Source organism: Colius striatus, chromosome 1 (genome assembly GCF_028858725.1).
Source record: "Colius striatus isolate bColStr4 chromosome 1, bColStr4.1.hap1, whole genome shotgun sequence".
Classification (NCBI taxonomy): Eukaryota; Metazoa; Chordata; class Aves; order Coliiformes; family Coliidae; genus Colius; species Colius striatus.
The window spans coordinates 186,440,926-186,460,828 of record NC_084759.1 but is presented as its reverse complement, the minus strand read 5'-3'; the positions used below and the strand labels follow the sequence as shown (position 1 = coordinate 186,460,828).

General features: G+C 38.5%; 1 protein-coding gene across 1 annotated transcript in view; it reads right to left on the bottom strand.

Moving 5' to 3' along the window:
* IL17REL (interleukin 17 receptor E like) overlaps positions 1-19,903 on the bottom strand; it is a 48,984-nt gene that overhangs the window by 23,470 nt on the left and 5,611 nt on the right. Inside the window, exons 2-3 of the mRNA XM_061988933.1 lie at positions 6,446-6,473; positions 653-802 (exon numbers count right to left, since the gene is read on the bottom strand). Coding sequence (XP_061844917.1) covers positions 653-802; positions 6,446-6,473 — 178 coding nt within the window. The remainder of the gene's footprint in view (positions 1-652; positions 803-6,445; positions 6,474-19,903) is intronic.

Here is a 19,903-nt window from a genome sequence, read left to right as displayed (position 1 = left end):
ATTTTAAAAAGGGGGCATTACATATAACACACACACGTGGGGGGGTAGGAGCAAGGGTTTAATACAGATTGTTATAAATTAAAGCTTTAATTATGTAAATTTTTATGCACATTTTAAAAGTAAACCTATTAATTCTGAGAGAACCACGCCAGGAAATACCTAAACGGTAACACACTAAGCACATCAATGGCAGGGTATTAAATATAAAAAGTAAAAATAGATTATGCCCCAAAAAGTTTGAGTGCTTTCATTTGAGTACAGAACTATAACTTCAGACACCTAAACTGTTTCTCCTTCTGCTGGGCAGTCACTGATGTCTGTCTTACCAGTGCAAATGTGTGGGTGCATACACATATGATAGAACAAGAAAGAAAAGGGCAGCAGTATGCTTGGGGCACCAGTAGAGTATTATGCTGGAAGTGAAAGTACAGTTGTCTTGAATTCCTCACCTCAGTTCTCATTCCCTTGAGAAGGGCCATGGCTTTATCCTGTTTTGTAGCACGGTGTTTTCACACACACACACAAAAATCTTTCTGATATAACTACATGGAAACAGCTTGGACACAAAGATTGCAATATGGAACAAAATTTGCCTGAACAGCTATAAACAAAAAGTAAACAGAAATTAGTCGGTAGCAAATCTGCTTCCTACCATCCAGACTCAGAGTTCCTTTAACGTTTAAATGAAGAGAGCATGGGCTTCCTCGAACACATTTCATCACTGTTGAGATCTTCATGCTTTTCAGTACCATAGAAGATAAAGATGCAGGAGCATCGTGGCAGAAACTGTTAAAAATACCACCTGCAAATGCAAATACAAAGAAACCTCATTGTGCACAGGACATCTGAGGAAGAGAAAGCACCAAAGGCCAAGCTCCAGCTCTACTGAAATCAGTAGGAAAGTCACCATTGACTTCAGCAAAGCCAATATTTTACCAAAGACTTTCACATAGCTAACACAGTTATTAGGCTTCAGTAGCAGTGCAGAGGGAAAGAAATATATTACAGACAGGATTCGGTAATACATTTCACGGTTTAAGGAAGCGTTAATCCACAAGAGGAAGTAACGACATTTCTAGCAGTAAAGGCTAGCAGAGCACACCTAGACCAACTGTGTTTTTAAAGCACGAGATCTGCTAAATCCTGGCTAGACTAATATTTTATTTAAAACTTTTTTTTTTTCAAAACCATTACTTGCATATTGTGAGCACTCTCCAAGGGAGAATTTTAATTTTACGATTGGCAGATGGTCTCAAGTGCTGTTAAAATATCACTTTCACACAAGAGGGCACCATTGCATTCCTAGTTATGGGAAAGTCCCCTACAGCTACAGGGTTTCTTTTTGCTTTAGACCAGAATAGCAAGAGCACAAAAATATTACCCAGGTCTTCTTCAAGGTGTGAACAGTAGGCACAGAACATAGCTATTATGTCTCATCTTCCTATGGAAACTTAAGTCATTTCAAAGCACATCAGTCATTTCAAAGCACATCAGTTTGCAGACACCTTCTGTAGGCTAATGTACAAGAAAAAAAATAGACTTAAAGCCTCAAATCTCATCAGTTAGCCATATTTCATCTCCTTCTACTTCTCAGACTGCCTGCATAGAAATGTCATTTATTTCTGTTGGTAAAGTGGATCTAATCCAAAATGCATTCCTTGGCCTTCTCTACCTCACATACATTGTTTGTAGTCCCAAAAATTAAATGTTCAAGAAAGTATCAGAACAAACATCCAGGGAATCGGGTTTTGTCCCTTGGCTTTGTGGTATACGATGCAGGACATCCCATTTTATCTGTAATTACATCGTAGCAATTTCTTTGAAATATTTCTTATCCTTCTCACTTTGGTACATAGCATGAAAGCTAAAAAATCCCCAAGTAAAACAAAGTATTTTACTGCACACTCTTCTCCCTCTGGGGAGATGCTGGAAGAACAAAAAAAGCCATTTGATTCTTATTAGTCATACTGTTTAATATACTCCTAGGAGTTGAACTAGTATGGTGAAGAGCACAGTATGAAACAGCTGTGCCACAATAATGTGCTTGCCATAAAATACAGGATAACATGCTTAACTGAAATCATCCAGAAAGGGAGCACTCTTTGGTGTTTAGCCAAGACTTGCTGTCAAGCATGGATTCCTATTGACTCACATGGAAGATACATCTACAGTTCTCACAGAGAAGAGGTTGGATGTGGAGGAGAAACACAAAGCTTATGCTTACTTCCTCTTTCAACCTCTCCAATGAAGGAAAGTGCTCTGAAATTAAAAACTGAAAGAGTATTAACCTGTAAAAGACCTCTATCTATATTGTAAGACTCTCACTTCACAGTGTCCAGCCGTAGCTGAAGACCATTGTCAAGAATCAAATACTGACACATGCAGGATGTAAAGACAGCCTGACAGTGCAGTACCTTGCCATGAATCTGTCCGGCCTTAAGATGTCATCACATTTGGTATCAGGAGAAAGAAGTCCTGTATGATACATATCAAAAGTCACAAAAGCCAAATGCTTCCCACCTGAATCTCCACTCCATTATCCTGATTTTGTGTATCTTTTGAAGGCAATGGGACATGTTGATATGAACCAAGTAGAAAAGAATGGAAAAATAAGAACATTTTACTGCAACTGACAGCAGAATCAACTCTCAATTATCCAAGGTAATACTGGCAATAAGAGAAGACAACTTGTGCAAACCAAAGAAAACATATAGATCATTCCAAATATACAAATTGAGCTTTAAGAGCAGTGTAGTACACTGACTTTTGAAGAATCTGTAAATGTGTTTCCACAGAGATGAAGCAGCCATTAGAAGTATGGTGCACAGCAGCCAGATGTGAACACTATATTCCACGTTCCAAGAATGGGTGGTGTAATAATCTGGACGGTATCTCAGGATGAAGAGTTACTGAACACTACCAAATAAATCCACCCACAGCTACTTGGGAGGTTATTGTATTGCAGAACAACCAGAAAGTTATTTCTAATAATTTTAATTACTAATTATTACTAATAATTAGTAATAATGTGATAAGGGATGATTAGTTTTAACTGTCTCTTTGCTCAAAAATATTTTTTCTTGACTGTGTCTTACTACATGAAATCGTGGATACCAAATGGTATTCAGAAGCAACTGTTTCAGCCTCATGCCTTGACTGTAGGTTTGAACTTCTTGATCCAGGCATATACTCTTGCCCATTCCAAATATCTGTGTAGAAATTATCTAAGAGAAGAGCAATGTGATATACACATTGTCAAAGCTGTCAGTTCTTTATACAGTACTCTGCTTCAGTAAATTTGACCATGTTATTTGACCCCACTAATATTTTGGAGAGACTGTCATGATTTAATTGAATTTGGTCCTTAGTTATTACGTCCTGAGGTATGGTATTATCAGATGTTAGAGGCTTGGAACTATCTCCTGGGTACATCACTGACAGATGCACATACAAACAGTTTTAGTGACTACTGTAAGTCTGTAAGCAGGAACATTGTCCTCCTCTTACCTTCAAATTGAGAACAAGTAGGTAATACGCTTACTGTTGACTCTTCAATACTTTTTCCATTAATTTTACAGTGTATTTTGAGAATTGAAAGAGATGCTGCGAATCTCATTAGTATTAATTTAACTGGATCATGTCATGCAAGGGGATATCAGTTTTGACTCACATTAAATATATGATACAAGGAAGAGCTGACAAAAAAAATAATTTTCACTCTGTAAATTGTCACAGCATGAGACTCATTTCTGACTAATTCTTCAGTAAATTCTTATCTTATCATCTTTTAATTCCTCCCTTAGATAGTTTCCTCTGGAACACACACATCTTTCCTTTTCTCATGAGTAGTTTGATCTACACCCCAGATGCCACAAAGATACACCTTGCTACACAAAGCATCTGCTGAGTAAATCTTGCCTAAATTTTATATTTATGAATTATAACTGTAATTAGAGAGGGATTGTTGCTGTAATAAAAGATTCCTTAATTGTATACACATACAAGCCCTGGCATAAGGAAGACAAGGCTTACTATTCAACATGTAGACATTTTCCTTGTACTTTTGCCATCAGCTCAACCACAACAGATTATTTTTTTTTATCTGATGATGCAGCAAACGACTCAGAATTGTCATGACAGCAAAACACACCTTATGTACACTTAGATAATAGAAGCCAAAGCTCAGCAATGAATACGCAATAGAAATGACTAGATAGATACTTTGAAGCCTGAGGCAAGAAGATGAAACTGGAGAATACCAAAAAAAATGAAGAGAAATCCCATTATTAACAGGTCCATGGCAACATTCAATAGAAAATCCTAGGGAGGTTTGTGTGGTATTTCTTCCCTACAAGAATTTTATGAATCTGAACTACTTGGGATACTAACAGTGCTAAATCTGTGAGTATATGTAAAGCACACTAAAATTGCTTCACTGGAGCATCATTCCATGAGTATATATTACAGCTGCATTTCAAACCTATTTGCATATGATTTACCACAGTATCTCCTGCATCTGTGCATTAGGGTGATTCAACAAAATTCATAAACAAACTAGATGTGCTCTCCTAAGAAACCCATATGGTGCACTTCAGTTAATAAATACCAAAATGCGCTTCTTAAAAGGACTTACGGCAACCATGGCATTGATTAAATTTCAGACTGACAGCTTCTCCTTTACAACAAATTTCAGTGCTCAATAAATTAGAAGGGTTTCACATTTGTAAGCTCAGAAAGTATTTCAAAATTTCAAGGATATTAGATAACATGGTGATATCTTGTGCCAAATATATTTTTTGAGAATGAAGCACTTTTAAAAGAATCATCAACGTACTGATATCAATGTCTGGATATATTACAGTGAATTTCAAATACTACAGCAGCTCTTACGTACTACTAATAGCCTAGAAGAGCAGGAGGGAGAAGGCAGAGTCAAAGCTACATTGCCAAATATCACCAAGCTGATAGCTGCAAATTCTAGGAAATAGTCATCTTTTCTGTTGCAGCTAAAAGCAATGACCATTGCAAAGGTGACCTATTACACAGTTAAGGTCTTTTAAGGTCATTTTACCTCAAATAATAAAAATTACAAATAATTACTACAGAAAAAGAAGTATAGAAATCAGTGTACATCCACTGCTGCAAAAGTGAATTAGGATGAAGACTACAAAATGGTTTTTGATCACCTCTACACATCCAAGTCATCCTACGTGTTACTTGTGTAAAGACAGCTGATAAGTCCTTTTCAGGCAGCACTGAAAACTTAAAACTAGTTCTGCTTCACATATATCATCTTGAAAGAAAAGTATATTTAGTCTAAGAACTCTTCAGTGCCTGTATTCTACATCTAGGTAAGAAGCAAACACCTAGTTTAAGCTTATGTGCATCATCTAAGCACTTTTGGCAGTCAACAGAGAGGCAAAATCCCTCTTGCCGCTCTCTCAGCTCATATATTACCTTGTCTGTCCTAAGACGGGTGAAATGAATCGCCACTTCATGGACGTGAGTCTCCACTATCTAGATCTACATTTCTGTAACACAGTTTTTTACTCATAAACAACAGTATTGCAGGTGTCTCTCCCTTTGAGACCAGGGTTGAAGGGTTCAGTTTCTTCAGCCTGTGCTGCCTGAGGGCACGACAGCATGCTTCAGCTAGGCAGAGCAAAGGTCAGCATGCTTCTACCTTCCATGTAGTTTGTAGATCTAGCAGCTCAGCTGCCTTGAACCAGCCACCAGTGGTTCAATCTGTTTGTCAACAGAAGACCCAGGATTTATTCTGGTGGGACTTTTAACTGCATCCCTTCCACAACCACGTTCTTTCTCTCCACCTCAACACCTATCCCATAAATTTCAGGCTTTCGGAGTAACTCCTGTCAGCTGACATTCAGCTCACATCCCATGCTATGCCTTCAGCATCTTATACACTTGATGCTCAGCACTGCAGCTTCTCCCCATCTGTGGACTCTCTGCCACATGGCTCCAGGAAAGGTACCATGAAGGCAAGCAGTGCTCAGAGTTGGGCCTCCAGCCACAACTGCCCTCTCAGAGGGGACTGTCTGCAAGGCAGGTGCCTCATACTTCCCTGTCAAGTGACTGTATGTACTGGAGGAATAAAAGACGGGGGCTTCAGAGCTCAGGTAATTCAACAGTCCGTATTATTACTGTAGGCAATAATAATAAAGAGAAGCAACAAAACCATGTGAAACGACTAAGCAAATTCTCCCAATGATCACCTATGATAAAGAAAGCAATAATACATAGTCACTTTTAGCCTATTATTTCTCAGAGTCTACCAATTTCCAACGTTTCATACATGGAAACTGATGGTAAATACACCATCATGACAGTGATCTTATGTAACTAGGAAAGTGGATTTATTATCTGCAATGAAACATCTTATTTTTAAAAACCAAATGTAGTAAAAATGTGAATGATGTATACTCACTGGAAGGTTTGCTTTTACAATGAATCCCCTGAAAACAGAAACAAAAATGTTATAAAAGCTGAGGTAACAATAGAAATAAAAATTGCTTAATCATTGTACACAAATGTAAATATACCTTAAAAAAGTAAACATATTCACAATCCACAACAGAAATCATTTTCAAGATACAAGTTTCCAAATACAATGAAAATGCATATCACTGTGGCATATGACAGTCTGATACCTATGGGGACAGAAGATCAGCTTCATCCTTATTTTCATGTATTTCTATTGAGGTATAATTGTTATTACAAGTGTAACAGTTCTGTCAAACTTCATCATTTTATCAGGTCTTGCCATTCACACTGACCAATAGCTTATTTATTGTTTTGTCAAACTTTAAAATTGACTTGTTCATACCAGGGCAAAGAAACCAAGTGATTTTTTTAGCAGAAGATATCTAGAAAACTGTTGAATATTTTGTATTTTTAGAAGATCACACTAGGACAATATAAGGAAGTATTACAGTAATTACAAATGAAGTTTAGAAATAAAACTTGCCTTTTTATTTTCTCAAGACTCTTTGGCTCAGAATCCTGAAAATGAAATTACTCAGTCACAGTACTTACCGTGTTCAAGCAGGAAAGTGTTTTTATAAGAGGCAAAATGAACCAGAGGCTGAGATTTTAACAAGTTTCCAGCTGACTTTCAGACAGACTACATCCCTTTTCCCAATAAATAAATACTTAACTACATACTAAAATTCTATAGAGTATAAAACCAACAAACCTTATTTTTACTATTATGCATGACTTTCTAAAGAAAGGCTATCTCTTAGCCAGCAAATACTGTTTTCTGGCATTCAAGCTTCTGAGATAGCACTTATATCAGTATTGCTTTGTATATGGCATCTACATTCCCCTCCATTTTTCTTTAAAATCAGTGTCTCATTCACAGAGAAACTTTTGTCACACCTACAGAAAGAGCAGGCACCACCTTATCTCCTCTGCTCTCTCACGGACTAGCAGCTTTCAATCCCTTTAAAACATTTTAGGATCTTGTCAATAAACCAATAATCTGCAGGATTTAGAGACAGCAAAAGTCTCTCAGTGGACATTCAGAAGTTCTCCATTTGTAGATGAACATCAAGACTGCAGCCTGGGTAAGCATTAGCACGTTATAAAATAACTATGGCTTTGTCTTCCATGAGGCTTTCATCCACAGGTAACTGTCTTCCTCATAAACACAGCTGTAGAGAAGAATCATTTTATTGCTGCAGATGAGAAATGACAGCATGTTAGTTACCCTGTGGCAGCTGCCTAGAGTTCCTGAGAAGTGTGTTTAATGTCCTTCATCTCTGCTTTTAAGCTTCTAGCTAGATACACTTGTCTTTAAAGAAGGTCTTTAGAAAACTAGTGACCAATACCTAACCTATATTAATTCTCACTCATTTGTCCACTGGTACTTTCATTTTTAATAATTTCTGTAGGTAAGTTGTCATCTTTTAAAATTGACAGTTTGTCACTATGACTTTGTGCATCTGCATAAAAGGTACTACTTTTTATTAAGAGAAATAGATGGTCTTACACTTTCATGGACTTTATAGACTGAAGACTATAAAAATTAACTTTTGATATTGTTTAAGATACTACTTTGGCTGCCTCTAGACGGTAAAATGTTGACACTCAAAGAAGTAGGGCTTGTTAGGACAAGAGGTAATGGTTTTACACAGAAAGAGAGCAGACATAGATTAGACAGGAGTAAGGCATGTTTTTACAATGAGGCTGGCAAAATACCGGAACCGGTTGTCCAGAGATGTCGTGGATGCCTCATCCCTGAAAACATTTCAGGTCAGGTTGGACAGACCTTTGAGCAACCTGATCTAGTTGAGTATGTCCCTGCCCATGGTAGGGGGGTTGGACTAGATAAACTTTAAAGGTCTCTTCCAACCCAAGCTATTCTATGAGAGAAATCAATGTTCTTTATATAACTGTTGTAACACTGGGGTACGTCTATTTCAAAAGTTTAATAAATTCCTCAAATCCTCCTGAAGCACTGAAAAATATAATTCGGACCTTGTTTCTGCTAGAACGCCTTCATAGAAGTATTCGGCACTTATTATTTCTGCCCCCTCAAAAAAGTGTCATTGGTAGTTTGCTGATTCCCCCACTGCAAATTCATCAACAGAAAGAAGACTATAGCTTTTTGAATAACTCAGTGCAACGCTAAACCAGTATGTGGAACACACCAGCTCAGATAAAACTATGAGAATTTCAACTGCTGTTTCAAAGCCCTAAATTTGAAACCCTGCAGGAGTATGAAAAGGGACAATTTAAACTCTGTCTCTTTACTTGAGGTTCTCCATGGTCTTAGGGAGTGGAATAGACAAATATACAAAATAACTGGAAAAAAAAAAAACTTGAGTGAGTTAGAGACCTAGATCTTGGTGACAAAACTGTTGGATCCACTGTTATTGGAAGAAAATTATGGTTTGATTTACTGGTGGGCCTGGCAGTGTTAGGTTAGTGGTTGGACTCGAAGATCTTAAAGGTCTTTTCCAACAGTAGATCTATGATTCTACGAAATTAACCTTTCAGGAGGTTGATAATTTAACAAACTACCTCCAATTTCACAGCCAGACTATTACTAATATTATGGTTAGATGATATGAGAGACTTCTCAATTGCCAGTCGAAATGTCTTAGAACATCATCATTACACTAATTCCTCAAACTGTTCTCTCTGGTCACAACCATGGTGCAAAAATACATTTGAAAAGAAAAAAAATCAAGATCCTATGGAAATCAACAACAAAAATCTCACAAAACTCAGAGATCTGGACTTTACTTAAAGAAGGCCATTTCTTCAGAGCTCCTCTTATGACATCTAAAACATGCAAATCATATGTAAATAGATGATCTTAAGGTAGAAATATGAAAAACCCATCCACTTCTGTGGGGTTGTAGGACAATGCAAAAATCCTCCATAACTTCTAGTCTATCCCAATTAATTATTGTGTTTCACTATTGCTCAGATGAATGCTACCCTCTGTGCACTTTCCACTTGCATTCATTTTCTCATCTTCTCCATGGGAAAAAACAGATGTCCATCAGTGATTTTTGTTCTGGTAGACGGATGTTCAGTTGTTCTCGGGCATTTGGTTTTATCCTGGGTGAGGAGTTTTTGGGAAGGTTTACATAATAATCAAACATTTGCACAAACAGTTCAATTCCTTTTTTTTAATAAGTATTTCTTTTTATTGTAAAATAACATGGGGGCTTGGGTATCTTCTTTTATAATAATTTTGCAAGATACTCACAAGAGACCATTTGTGTCACAGAAGAACTCAAATAAATTAACCAAGTTCCTCTACCACTTTCTATATCTTTTGTTTTCAGGAATTTTCAGCGATGAATGCAATAGGAAAACATAACACACTAAAACCAGAATGGAAAATTTCTTCCCCTTTCACAAACACGTGGGCGTTTTTATGCAAAAATAAGATCCTGAACATGATAGCACATTTTACTCCTATACAGACAGCATCTTTGATTCATACCTGCTTTGGCAAAAAGCCTAAGCAAAATACACTTACACAATGCACAAACAGTTAGGGATTTTCCTATTTCTCTAGGGTTTTCCCCACTTCTGGCATTACTCAACTGTAGCTAGAGGTTATCTGAACAGACACCAACAATGTGCAGCATTCTGAAGAGAAGGTGTGGTGTCAACCTTTTAGCTAGCACAGCACCTTCCCCTCAGTCTAAGACAATTGTAATATTGTTTTGTTTAAAGACTGTAGAGAAGTCAAATCAGCAGAGGAAGACTTGGATTTGGGAGCACAGAGGGCATTTTCATGAATTAAAATTGCCAAGGAAAATAAACAAAGATTAGACCTGCTTCCCATTTGGTCTCATAACTGTAAAGTTTTGGAAATTCTTCCCTAAATGTTCTTTCATGCAGGAAAGACTGAGGCAAACTTAATTTCACCGTACACCTGTTAGCTCTGTTGTACCTCATTCATAGAAGAGTTGCTGGCAGTTCTTCCACAACTCTATAAGAAGTAGCAACACACCTGAAAATGTCTTAAAATGTATTTATTTGGGAACAGGTTTTCACTGCACATTCATTCATTAAGGTGCTTACATTAAAGTCAGTGCATCTAAAGTAAACAGTTTTTTCTCCCTTTTGAGAGATCCTCAGTGACAAAGCTATTACCTACACTCCTAAGTTCATCTGTCAGAGAAGGTAGAGGAAAAGGAACATGACCATAGAAAGGATTTCTCAGACGGCTGAGTCTAGTCCTCAGATAACGACAGGTACCACATTTTTTAATCCCTTTCAAAAACTGGAGGAGCTTCATTCTAAAATCAGACAGGCTTTTGTGTGCACTGGTCCAATAGCCAAGGCTATTGGATGGACAGAAGCCCTGTTCTCTGCCAGCACCAAATCTTTTAACTTCTACCATAAATGCCCTCTACTCGTGAGACCACATCTGGAATATTGTGTCCAGTTCTGGGCCCCTCAGTTCAAGGAGAGGGAGTTGCTGGAGAGCGTTCAGAGCAGGGCCACAAAGATGATGGAGTGGAGCATCTCCCTTATGACGAACAGCTGACGGAGCTAGGGCTCTTCAGCTTGAAGAGGAGACTGAGGGGTGACCTCATTAATGTTTACAAATACGTAAAGAGTGGGTGTCAGGAGGATGGAGCCAGGCTGTTCTCAATAATGTCCCATGACAGGACAAGGGGCAATGGGTATAAGCTGGAACATAAGAGGTTCTGAAGAAACATAAGGAAGAATTTCTTCCCTGTGAGGGTGATGGAGCACTGGAACAGGCTGCACACGTGCATTGTGGACAGTCCAGATGGGTTCTCTGTGGACATTCAGCACCTACCTGGATGAGTTCCTGTGTGACCTGCTCTAGGTGGCTTGCCCTGGCAGCGGGGTTGGACTACATGATCTTTTGAGGTCCCTTCCAAGCCTTAAGATTCTGTGACTCTGTGAATGATTATCTTGTATTGATTGCTGATTGTGCTCACTTCCCACTTAAATAAATATTTTCCAGCCTGGAATTTATTTTCCATTTATCTACAACCGGCAACATACCTTTTTTCAGGTTTTTTTGCAAGATTTTCCTTCTTAGTATCTCCCCTCTCAGCAGCTATTTCTACTTTAATGTATCTGTTCAAATGTAAAGGCCAGAGCCATGTACAGTTCTAAAGACTGTTTCCCACCAGAGTTTGTGTCTTGTGAAGTGCTAATAGCCTTTGTATCAACTGAGAGCACCACAACCATGTTGTATCAGTAGTTGCCCTGCGATACAGACAGGGAGCTACCTAGCCCTTTCTATGTAAGCAATCCAGCAGTTGCCTTCTCCAATCTGCTCACTCCATGAAGTTCACAGAGGGAGGAGCCTACAGATGCTGGGCCATAAGAGTCCTAAATAATTTCTCGTGGCCTCTAGTGAGAAACCTGATAATGCTAATGTCACCTTAATTATATCCATAAAGAAAAAGGTCTTTGAGTGGTGATCAGTCACACTAACATGGACCTATACAATTTAAGAACTTTGGATGGAAACAGAGAAGATTCAGAGCTGTATCATAAGCTACTCAGACTACCAACAGTTGACCATAATTCATTTCATAGAGACATTCAGGCCCAGAAATTGTGTAGGGAGAACTTCACAAATGGAAACATCTGAGTATGCTTCAGCTTTTTCCAGAGCTATTTTCACAGGCAAAGGCTTTGCACTTCAAATGTCCTTGATGCTGGTGGGCATTGGAACCTCACAAGGCTTTACTTATTCTGTCCTTGAAAAGGTCACCATTGTACTTATCTTACCAAACGTAAGGAAACAGAATTCTTTACAGTAAGAGAAAGCACAAGGATAACATAATGATTCCTGCCCCATTGAAAAAAAAAAAAAAAGTCTTAACAGTATCATGGTTAAGTATTTATACAGAAAAGTGTGATGCTGTAAACGGGTGAAAAGGAAAAATAATAGGCCTACAGAACATACTTGTCAATTAAACAAAATTGTGGTTATATTGACTGAGAATCAGAGGAACTATAAGGATTAATACATGAAGATTTAGAACTGTTAAAAAATCATAGCACTGCTATACAGTGTCCCCAAAAGACCTTTTCTCAAAAGGAGCATCTGTATTTGTTTTGACATCATGTGCAATTATTTTCACTGCCAAGGAAAAACTATCTTACTAAAGATCCTTTCTAATTTTTGGCAAATCACAGCGTTGTGCTTCAACTTTTACTGACAATGTGGTGATCAGATACATGTGAACAGTGTGCAGTGGGATCAGCTATGCAATCATAAAAGGAAATATTTGGACTGTTACCCATGCAGAAAAGAAATAGACACCTGAGCTTATGGCAAAGCACTCTTTTGGACTACTTTGAACTACTGCTTCTACAAAAGCACCTGGATGTTGCTGGATTTTTTTTACAGAACACTAAAACCAAAACATCTGAGTCATGCCTATACATTATCCAGCTCTTCATGTGTTCCAAGCTGAACAAAACCCACCCCACCACATAAGTGCTGAACCTGAGAGAATAAGCACTACTGAGAAGTGGGATGTTAAGCTCAAGACCAGCACAGGGCTAATGAGGCCTCCGGTTTTTCAGATGAGAGCTGGCTTATGCTCAACGGAGCAAGGCAATGCCTGCCTGTGTTAAGGTCATGTTGATGTGCTCTCAACTAAACAGTGAGCAAACAATGAATAAACAGGCAAATGATTGTAGGGGTTACTGAAGATTATTGTACAGTCTCCAGTAAGGCTTCACAGTAGTCTAAAGCATAGACTTTTAGCAATTTTTGTTTCAGCATCATTTGCTATTTCACATGTATATGCAAATGTATAGGCCCTGTCCTCCAAAGCCTGCTGTTTGACACATGGCCAACACTTTCATTACAGCCTAGCAGTACTTCAGTAACGCCGTGACACGTGAAGAACACAACTCAGGTCCCTTAGAATTCTGACCTTCTGTTTACTTGCTGTTGTTCAGATATAACAGAGATTTCTCTCCTCATGTCAGTATGTATTTCCTCCTGCACTCTATGCAGAGGGACCCTGTTCCTGTATTTTAACTGGACTGTCCCATATTTTAACTGAACTGTGTGCAGCATATAACGTCTTCTGACCATTACTGTGGCTGCATGGCTGTATCCACTTACAGAGCAGAACAAGTGAAAGAGATGGAAGCACAGTAACTATATCTCTATATTTCCAATGACATGCATTTATCCTATAAGTGAATGCCCAGTCAAAACAAGGTTGCTTTGAGGTCTCACAAATGGGAAGAATAGTCCCTCTTTTTTTTTTTTTTTTTAAGTAAATTGTATGTAAAGATAATGCTGTGATACAAAAGGACCTACATAGAAACCACTTGCTTTTAAATTTATTGGACCAGAGGCAGCTATGACAGTCTGAAATGAAAGCTGTCTGTTCTATTGTATGCCTCAGTTCCAGGACCAGAAGCAGAATTTGCTTGAAGCAACAGTATGCTCTAGCTGCTTCTTTTTAGAAATAAATACAAAAAAAATTAAAACAAAAAAATCAGTCAATCATTTTGATTTCATGTTTCCTAAAATATTAATACAAGTTGTTAACAAAACAGAAGTGCATACAATAGACAAAGTAAAATCATAATGCATTTAGAATGTCATATCCCCAGCTGGTATAAATCAGAACCAACCCATACATGGAGTGTCAAAAATTTCAGACCATTCAATTACTTGAAAGGACAACTAATCTACCAAATCAGCACCTCCAGTCTAACAATGAGACAAGGACATTCTGACACTGCATTAACGGTTATCTTAATGAATGACTAGAGTTCTCATACAGAGGATGGTAAAATGGAATCAAAGAAATTTAGGGTGAAAGATGTCTCTGAAGGTTGCCAAGCCCAGCCTCCTGCTAGAAGCAGTACTGTCACCAAGACCAGATCAAGTCAGCCATTACTTTGGCCATTTCTTAAAAACCTGGAAGACACAGATTTCACAAGCTCTCCAAAAAACCATGGCTATCCCATGTTTTCAGGTTAGGAATGTATAATAACCTCTGTAGAAGAAAGGGAAGGGGAGAGGGAAAACTTTGTCAAGATTCCTCAGTGGCACTGACAGCACTGAGACTTGCAGCCTCAGAAGTCACTGGAACCCGTCAACAGTAACGTTGCCACAGAAAAAGGGGAAAAAAAGCAAGAATTGAAGTGTAGATTATGGAAGACATCCTCCAGGATAGAATGGCTCCTCCAGCTGCTAAAGGCAGTGGTTATTTCTTTTGGAAACACTTTTCTTTTGGCCTGAAGATCTTTTTCTATTCCAGTAACTGTTTTCTCATACATTCTAACACTATTGCTCAGCAAAAGAGGTAATATATTGCAGGCCTGGCTTTCCAGTGCTCTGGCATACACAATGAAATCCTCACTACTTTGCTATAGACACCTACTCATTTTGCTTATGTTTAGAGGAGCAGGACAGTACTCTGCTGTACACTGTGACCTTTATAAACAGTGCCATCTGCTCACACTCACAAACTGGTGGACTATGGGTGAGTGAAACTATTTCCACTGATTTGAATGAACTTTGAATAACATAAATTAAAAATCTTTTTGCCTGTTGTGGTAGGTTGACCCTGGCTGGGTGCCTGGTGCCCATCATAGTCACTCTATCACTCCTCTCCTCATCTGGACAACAGACAGAAAAATATAACAACAGGCTCATGAGTCAAGATTAGAGCAGTAAGATCAGTAAGATCACAAGCAAAACTGACTTGACTTCAGGAAAATTAATTCCATTTTATTCCAAATCAAAATTAGAGTAGGTAACAAGAAAATAAAAACTAGATCTTCAAACACTTTCCCCTTACCCCTCCCTTCCTGAGCTCAACTTCCCTCCTGATTTCTCTACCTCCTCCCCACAGCAGTGCAGCGTGACCACAAATGCGGGTTGCAATCAGTCCAACACAGATGGTCTCTGCCCCTCCTTCCTCTTCAGCAGGAAGACTCCTCACACGTCCCCTGCTCCAGTGTGGGGTCCCTCACCCAGGATGCGTGTACTATGTTGTTTAGCTCATGACTAAAATGAAGCTGGAATGACATTTAGCTCATGCCAAAGCTCTTTGAGAGTCTCACACTTACTTATGAGACACCCATGTCCCCCAGCATAGCAGGTGTCTGGAATAGATTTAACAGTAACAGATATCAAACAAAGCTCAAGTCTAGCTTCTTTCAAACTGGAAGTATTAGAAGAGAAAAATAATATGGACATGTTCCAGCCTTTATACTCTTGCTTTCAAGTCCTTACCTCAAGGGAAAGACAGGTTCAACATCCTCCACAAAGCAGTTCTAATCCTAAAGTGTCTGTTTGCTACACTGTCCAGTAAATGAGAGGGTTTCCCAGGCCTCCTGCCAAAGCAGTATAAAGTATAGAGAAGTAAAAGAATGATGGTCTGAGAGGATGACAGGCAAGATGCAGGGTGATTTTTAAAGCTAAGTGCTTTCAACATCCAAATGGAGATCTCCTACTTCAGTTTCCTACTCCCTACAAGATTCCTATTTCAGAGGCAACTTACATTTTAATTTTAAACACTGACTAGAAAAACAGACAAACAAACAAAACCCCAGAAACTGAAACTTTGTTGTCAGTAGCTACTCTGAAAACATCAAACTATGGCTCATAATTCGGGTGCCTGGGCTCTACAGAGTGGAGTTCAGATTAACCCCCTGATTAACTTTTCCCCTTGCCTAACTTGAGACACCACCATGTCAAGCATGTAGGTTTCTTATACTTCCCTGACAAGTTGCTAATGTTTTCTCACCATCTCAATTTAATCTGTATTTAATAACCTGGAGCCATAAGAAAGGAGCAGAGTCACAGAATAGCTGAATGTTGCACAGATATTATCCTAAAATGTTGAGGGCAGAGGGGCTTGGAAACAAAAAAGAACTTGCTAATCCCAACGCTGCCAGCATGGATCACAAAGTCACACCAAAATTTAGAACAACAAAGCACAGTTGGCAATAATTTCTTACAACAGTTTCAAGACTTTGGAGGCCACGTGTCAGGGCTGAGAAACCCTTCAAAGCCACAGAGAGAAATGCAGCAGAACATGTTTCTGGATTTTGTAGCTCCTATAGAAATGCTGTTTCTCCCTCTTTTCCTTACAAAGAGAAAATCCAAATGTAAATAAACTTGGAAGTACCCCTGATTATTGCTCTTCCTGCTGAGAAACTATTTTAAATGTTGACTTTAGCTTTATTCAAGCTTGTTATGTTGTTGTGTAAGGATATAAAGCTATACAAATGATCCCTCAGGCCACGCTAGAAGAAGTGGTGAAGCAGTCTCCTGGAGGCCACTGCATTCCTTCCCACATTATCAGTTAAGAAACTGCTTCCATTAAAAATTTAATGACAAATATGCCTGACTAGCTCTAATTATGGTTGCTTGTACTACATAATCTCTCCAGCCACAGTAAAACAAGGAAAATCTTAGTACATGTAGGTGAAAAGCTTTTTTTGTGCAGATGTATACTTAAATTTTTTTGAGAGGATTATTTCCTAACTACTCATAGTTTTATTATTATAATGGCACCTGAAAGTCTTAATCCTACATTAGAAACTTTACATCAGAATGTCTGCCTATATGCTTTTCGTCTGCTATAAAATTCAAAAATCTTCCCCTGAAAGAGCTAACAATGTGAGTACAGGAAAAAATAAACACACATTCAAAATTTACCATGTTGAAAAGCCCTACTGAAAATACCTATACTGTGCATTTCAACTGAAACATTTGCAGTTTGAGGCAAATGATATAGAAGACAGTCATAGAATCACAGAATCATAGAATGGTAGGGGTTGGAAGAGACCTTTAGAGATCATCTAGTCCAATCCCCCTGCAGCTTCATCTAGATCAGATTGCGTAGGAACATGTCCAGGTGGGTCTTGAATAAATTCTGAAATGCTAAGGAAGAATAAATCACATAAAACAATTAAAAATGGTTACTCAAAAAGTCGATACATACTCGATTTCTCTTTTTACTGTCAACTCATAACTTTATGGGAGGTTGCAGGGGCAGGGATCAAAAAAATCAAATTATATAATAATCGTATAGTTTGGCTTTATCTTGTATATCTTCCAAATACTCTAGTTGCTAAAGGTAGCACAGACCAAAGAAAGAAGGTAGAGGTCCAAGAGAAGGGCTTCCAAAGAGGATTCGAGCCACTTTCAAACAGTAGGATTGTTTCATTTGACTCCCCTGATCACACTGTTGCCCTCAGAAGCAGTAATAACTCTAGGGTATGGCCTCAGCTTAATAAACCCATCAGTGTTCAGTACCTTCACATGTTGCTTCAACATAACGTCTCATTTTTAATAGTAGCCCTTGCTCACTGAAAACCATCAATGCTAAACATCTGCCTAAAAGTATTTGTGGCTTTTCCCCTCAAAGTGGAAGAGAAAATAAGCTACAAAGGTAGACTGAATGGTAACATAGACTTGACAATGCTTTAAGAATTATTATATCGCATCACATATATTAAAAATGAGGGGAAAAAAATCTCAAACAACCCACATACTGCTGACCAAAACCAATCACCAAGAACATTGCTATAATAAGAATTGTAAAAAGGAATTTTTAAAAGATGAAACCACAAATGCAGAAAGACTATACTACAAAGATATCAAACTTTGAAAAGTAATGGTGAAAAATGACACTGCAGTCATGGAAGAAAGAACAGCAGGTCAGGGAGATGAGGAAGTGGGAAAAAGATCAAGGAAGTTTGCATATGTAAGGATGAAAGCAAAAAACAAAACTGGAGACGGTAAAATGTATTAACTGCAATAAATTCTATTTCCTCAAAATTTTTCCAAGAAAAGACAATGAATACACATCTAGTGCTGTACAATGTTGTTTATATGAGTCATACTTTCTGAAAATATGTAGCAAGTAGAGGCAACTCCAAGACCATCAGTTTTCAAGAAATGATTGAAATTTACCACACATATTCAAAACAACTCAGTCGAAACATTTTATTGCAAGAGAAAGAGACGTTTGCAAAGTAAAACCAAAACTTTCCTCATTTTTGCATAGATACTTCCTGAATGAGATTGTTTGTCCCATACAGTTTTCATCCTGAGTTACACATTTTGCATGCTGAAAGGGCCAGATATGCAATACATAAAGATGGGTCTTTGGCTCTACTGACTGTTCCAAAGGAAGAAGTTAAATATGACTTGAAAGACCCCACAAAAGAAAAAATCATTAATGAAAAATGAATACTAGGGTAAGAAAAGAACTCAAGATGCCATCCACTCTACACTTCTGCCTTAGAAAGAATGACTTTTATCTGAGACATATCTGAGGAATATTTTCTGAACACATGCAGAGATCTCCACAAGTAATCTGTTCCAATGTTCAGCATCATTAGTTACTGTGACTTTCCAGTTTATTCTTGACCTCAGAAAATTTTGGCACAGTGAAGTCTTAACAGTTGTGAGTGCAGGGTCAGGGATGTGATGTGTCCATATCATAGAATCACAGAATGGTTGGGGTTGGAAGGGACCATCTAGTCCAATCCCCCTGCTAAAGCAGGTCCACCTACATCAGGTGACACAGGAATGTGCCCAGGTGGGTTTGGTAAACCTCCAGAGAAGGAGACTCCACAGCCTCCTTGTAGCCTTCTGCTGGACTTTTTCCAGAAGTTCCCTACCTCTCTTGAACTGGGGAGCCCAGAACTGGATTCAGGACTCCCGATGAGTCCTCATCAGGGCAGAGTAGATGGGGAGCAGAACCTCCCTCAACCTGCTGGCCACACTCTCAATCATTGATCGAGATGCATCCCAGGATGCCATTGGCCTCCTTGGCCATGAGGGCACATTGCTGGCTCATGTTCAGATTATTATCAACCGTGATGAAGGGAAGGTCTTCCTTTCTCCAGACTTTCTCTTTATCTTTAAGGAACTGGGATTCCTGAAGGCTGTCTCTAGCAGTAAAGACCAAAGAAAAGAAAGCATTCAGTAGTTCTACCTTTTCTGTACCCTCTGTCATCACATCTGAGTATACATGGTTTTCCTGGTTCTGCAGTCATTTCTAGCCAAGTAGTTCAGAGCTGGTCTGAAACTTCCTCAGCAACACACTGCCATTCAGAGCATTTTTTCTGTTTTGTGTTTTTAAGGTGGCAAACAATTACCCAGTTTTCAAAAAGCAACCAATATATGTTAACAAAATCAGGAAAAAAAAAAGTTTTGCCAGGAAAAAATATTTTCCTCAGAGTATAAAACTACTGTGAAAACATCTGTGGCAGGCTGATCTATAAAACCCAGAGATCTCTTGTGGGGATGACGGTACCACAATGCATGGAACTTCCAATGTGGGTTCCTGGTTTGAACAGCCTGGTAAGCACAGCACAGCGTATGGGAATTCATGGCTCCCAGAAATCAAATTATTTTAGACAC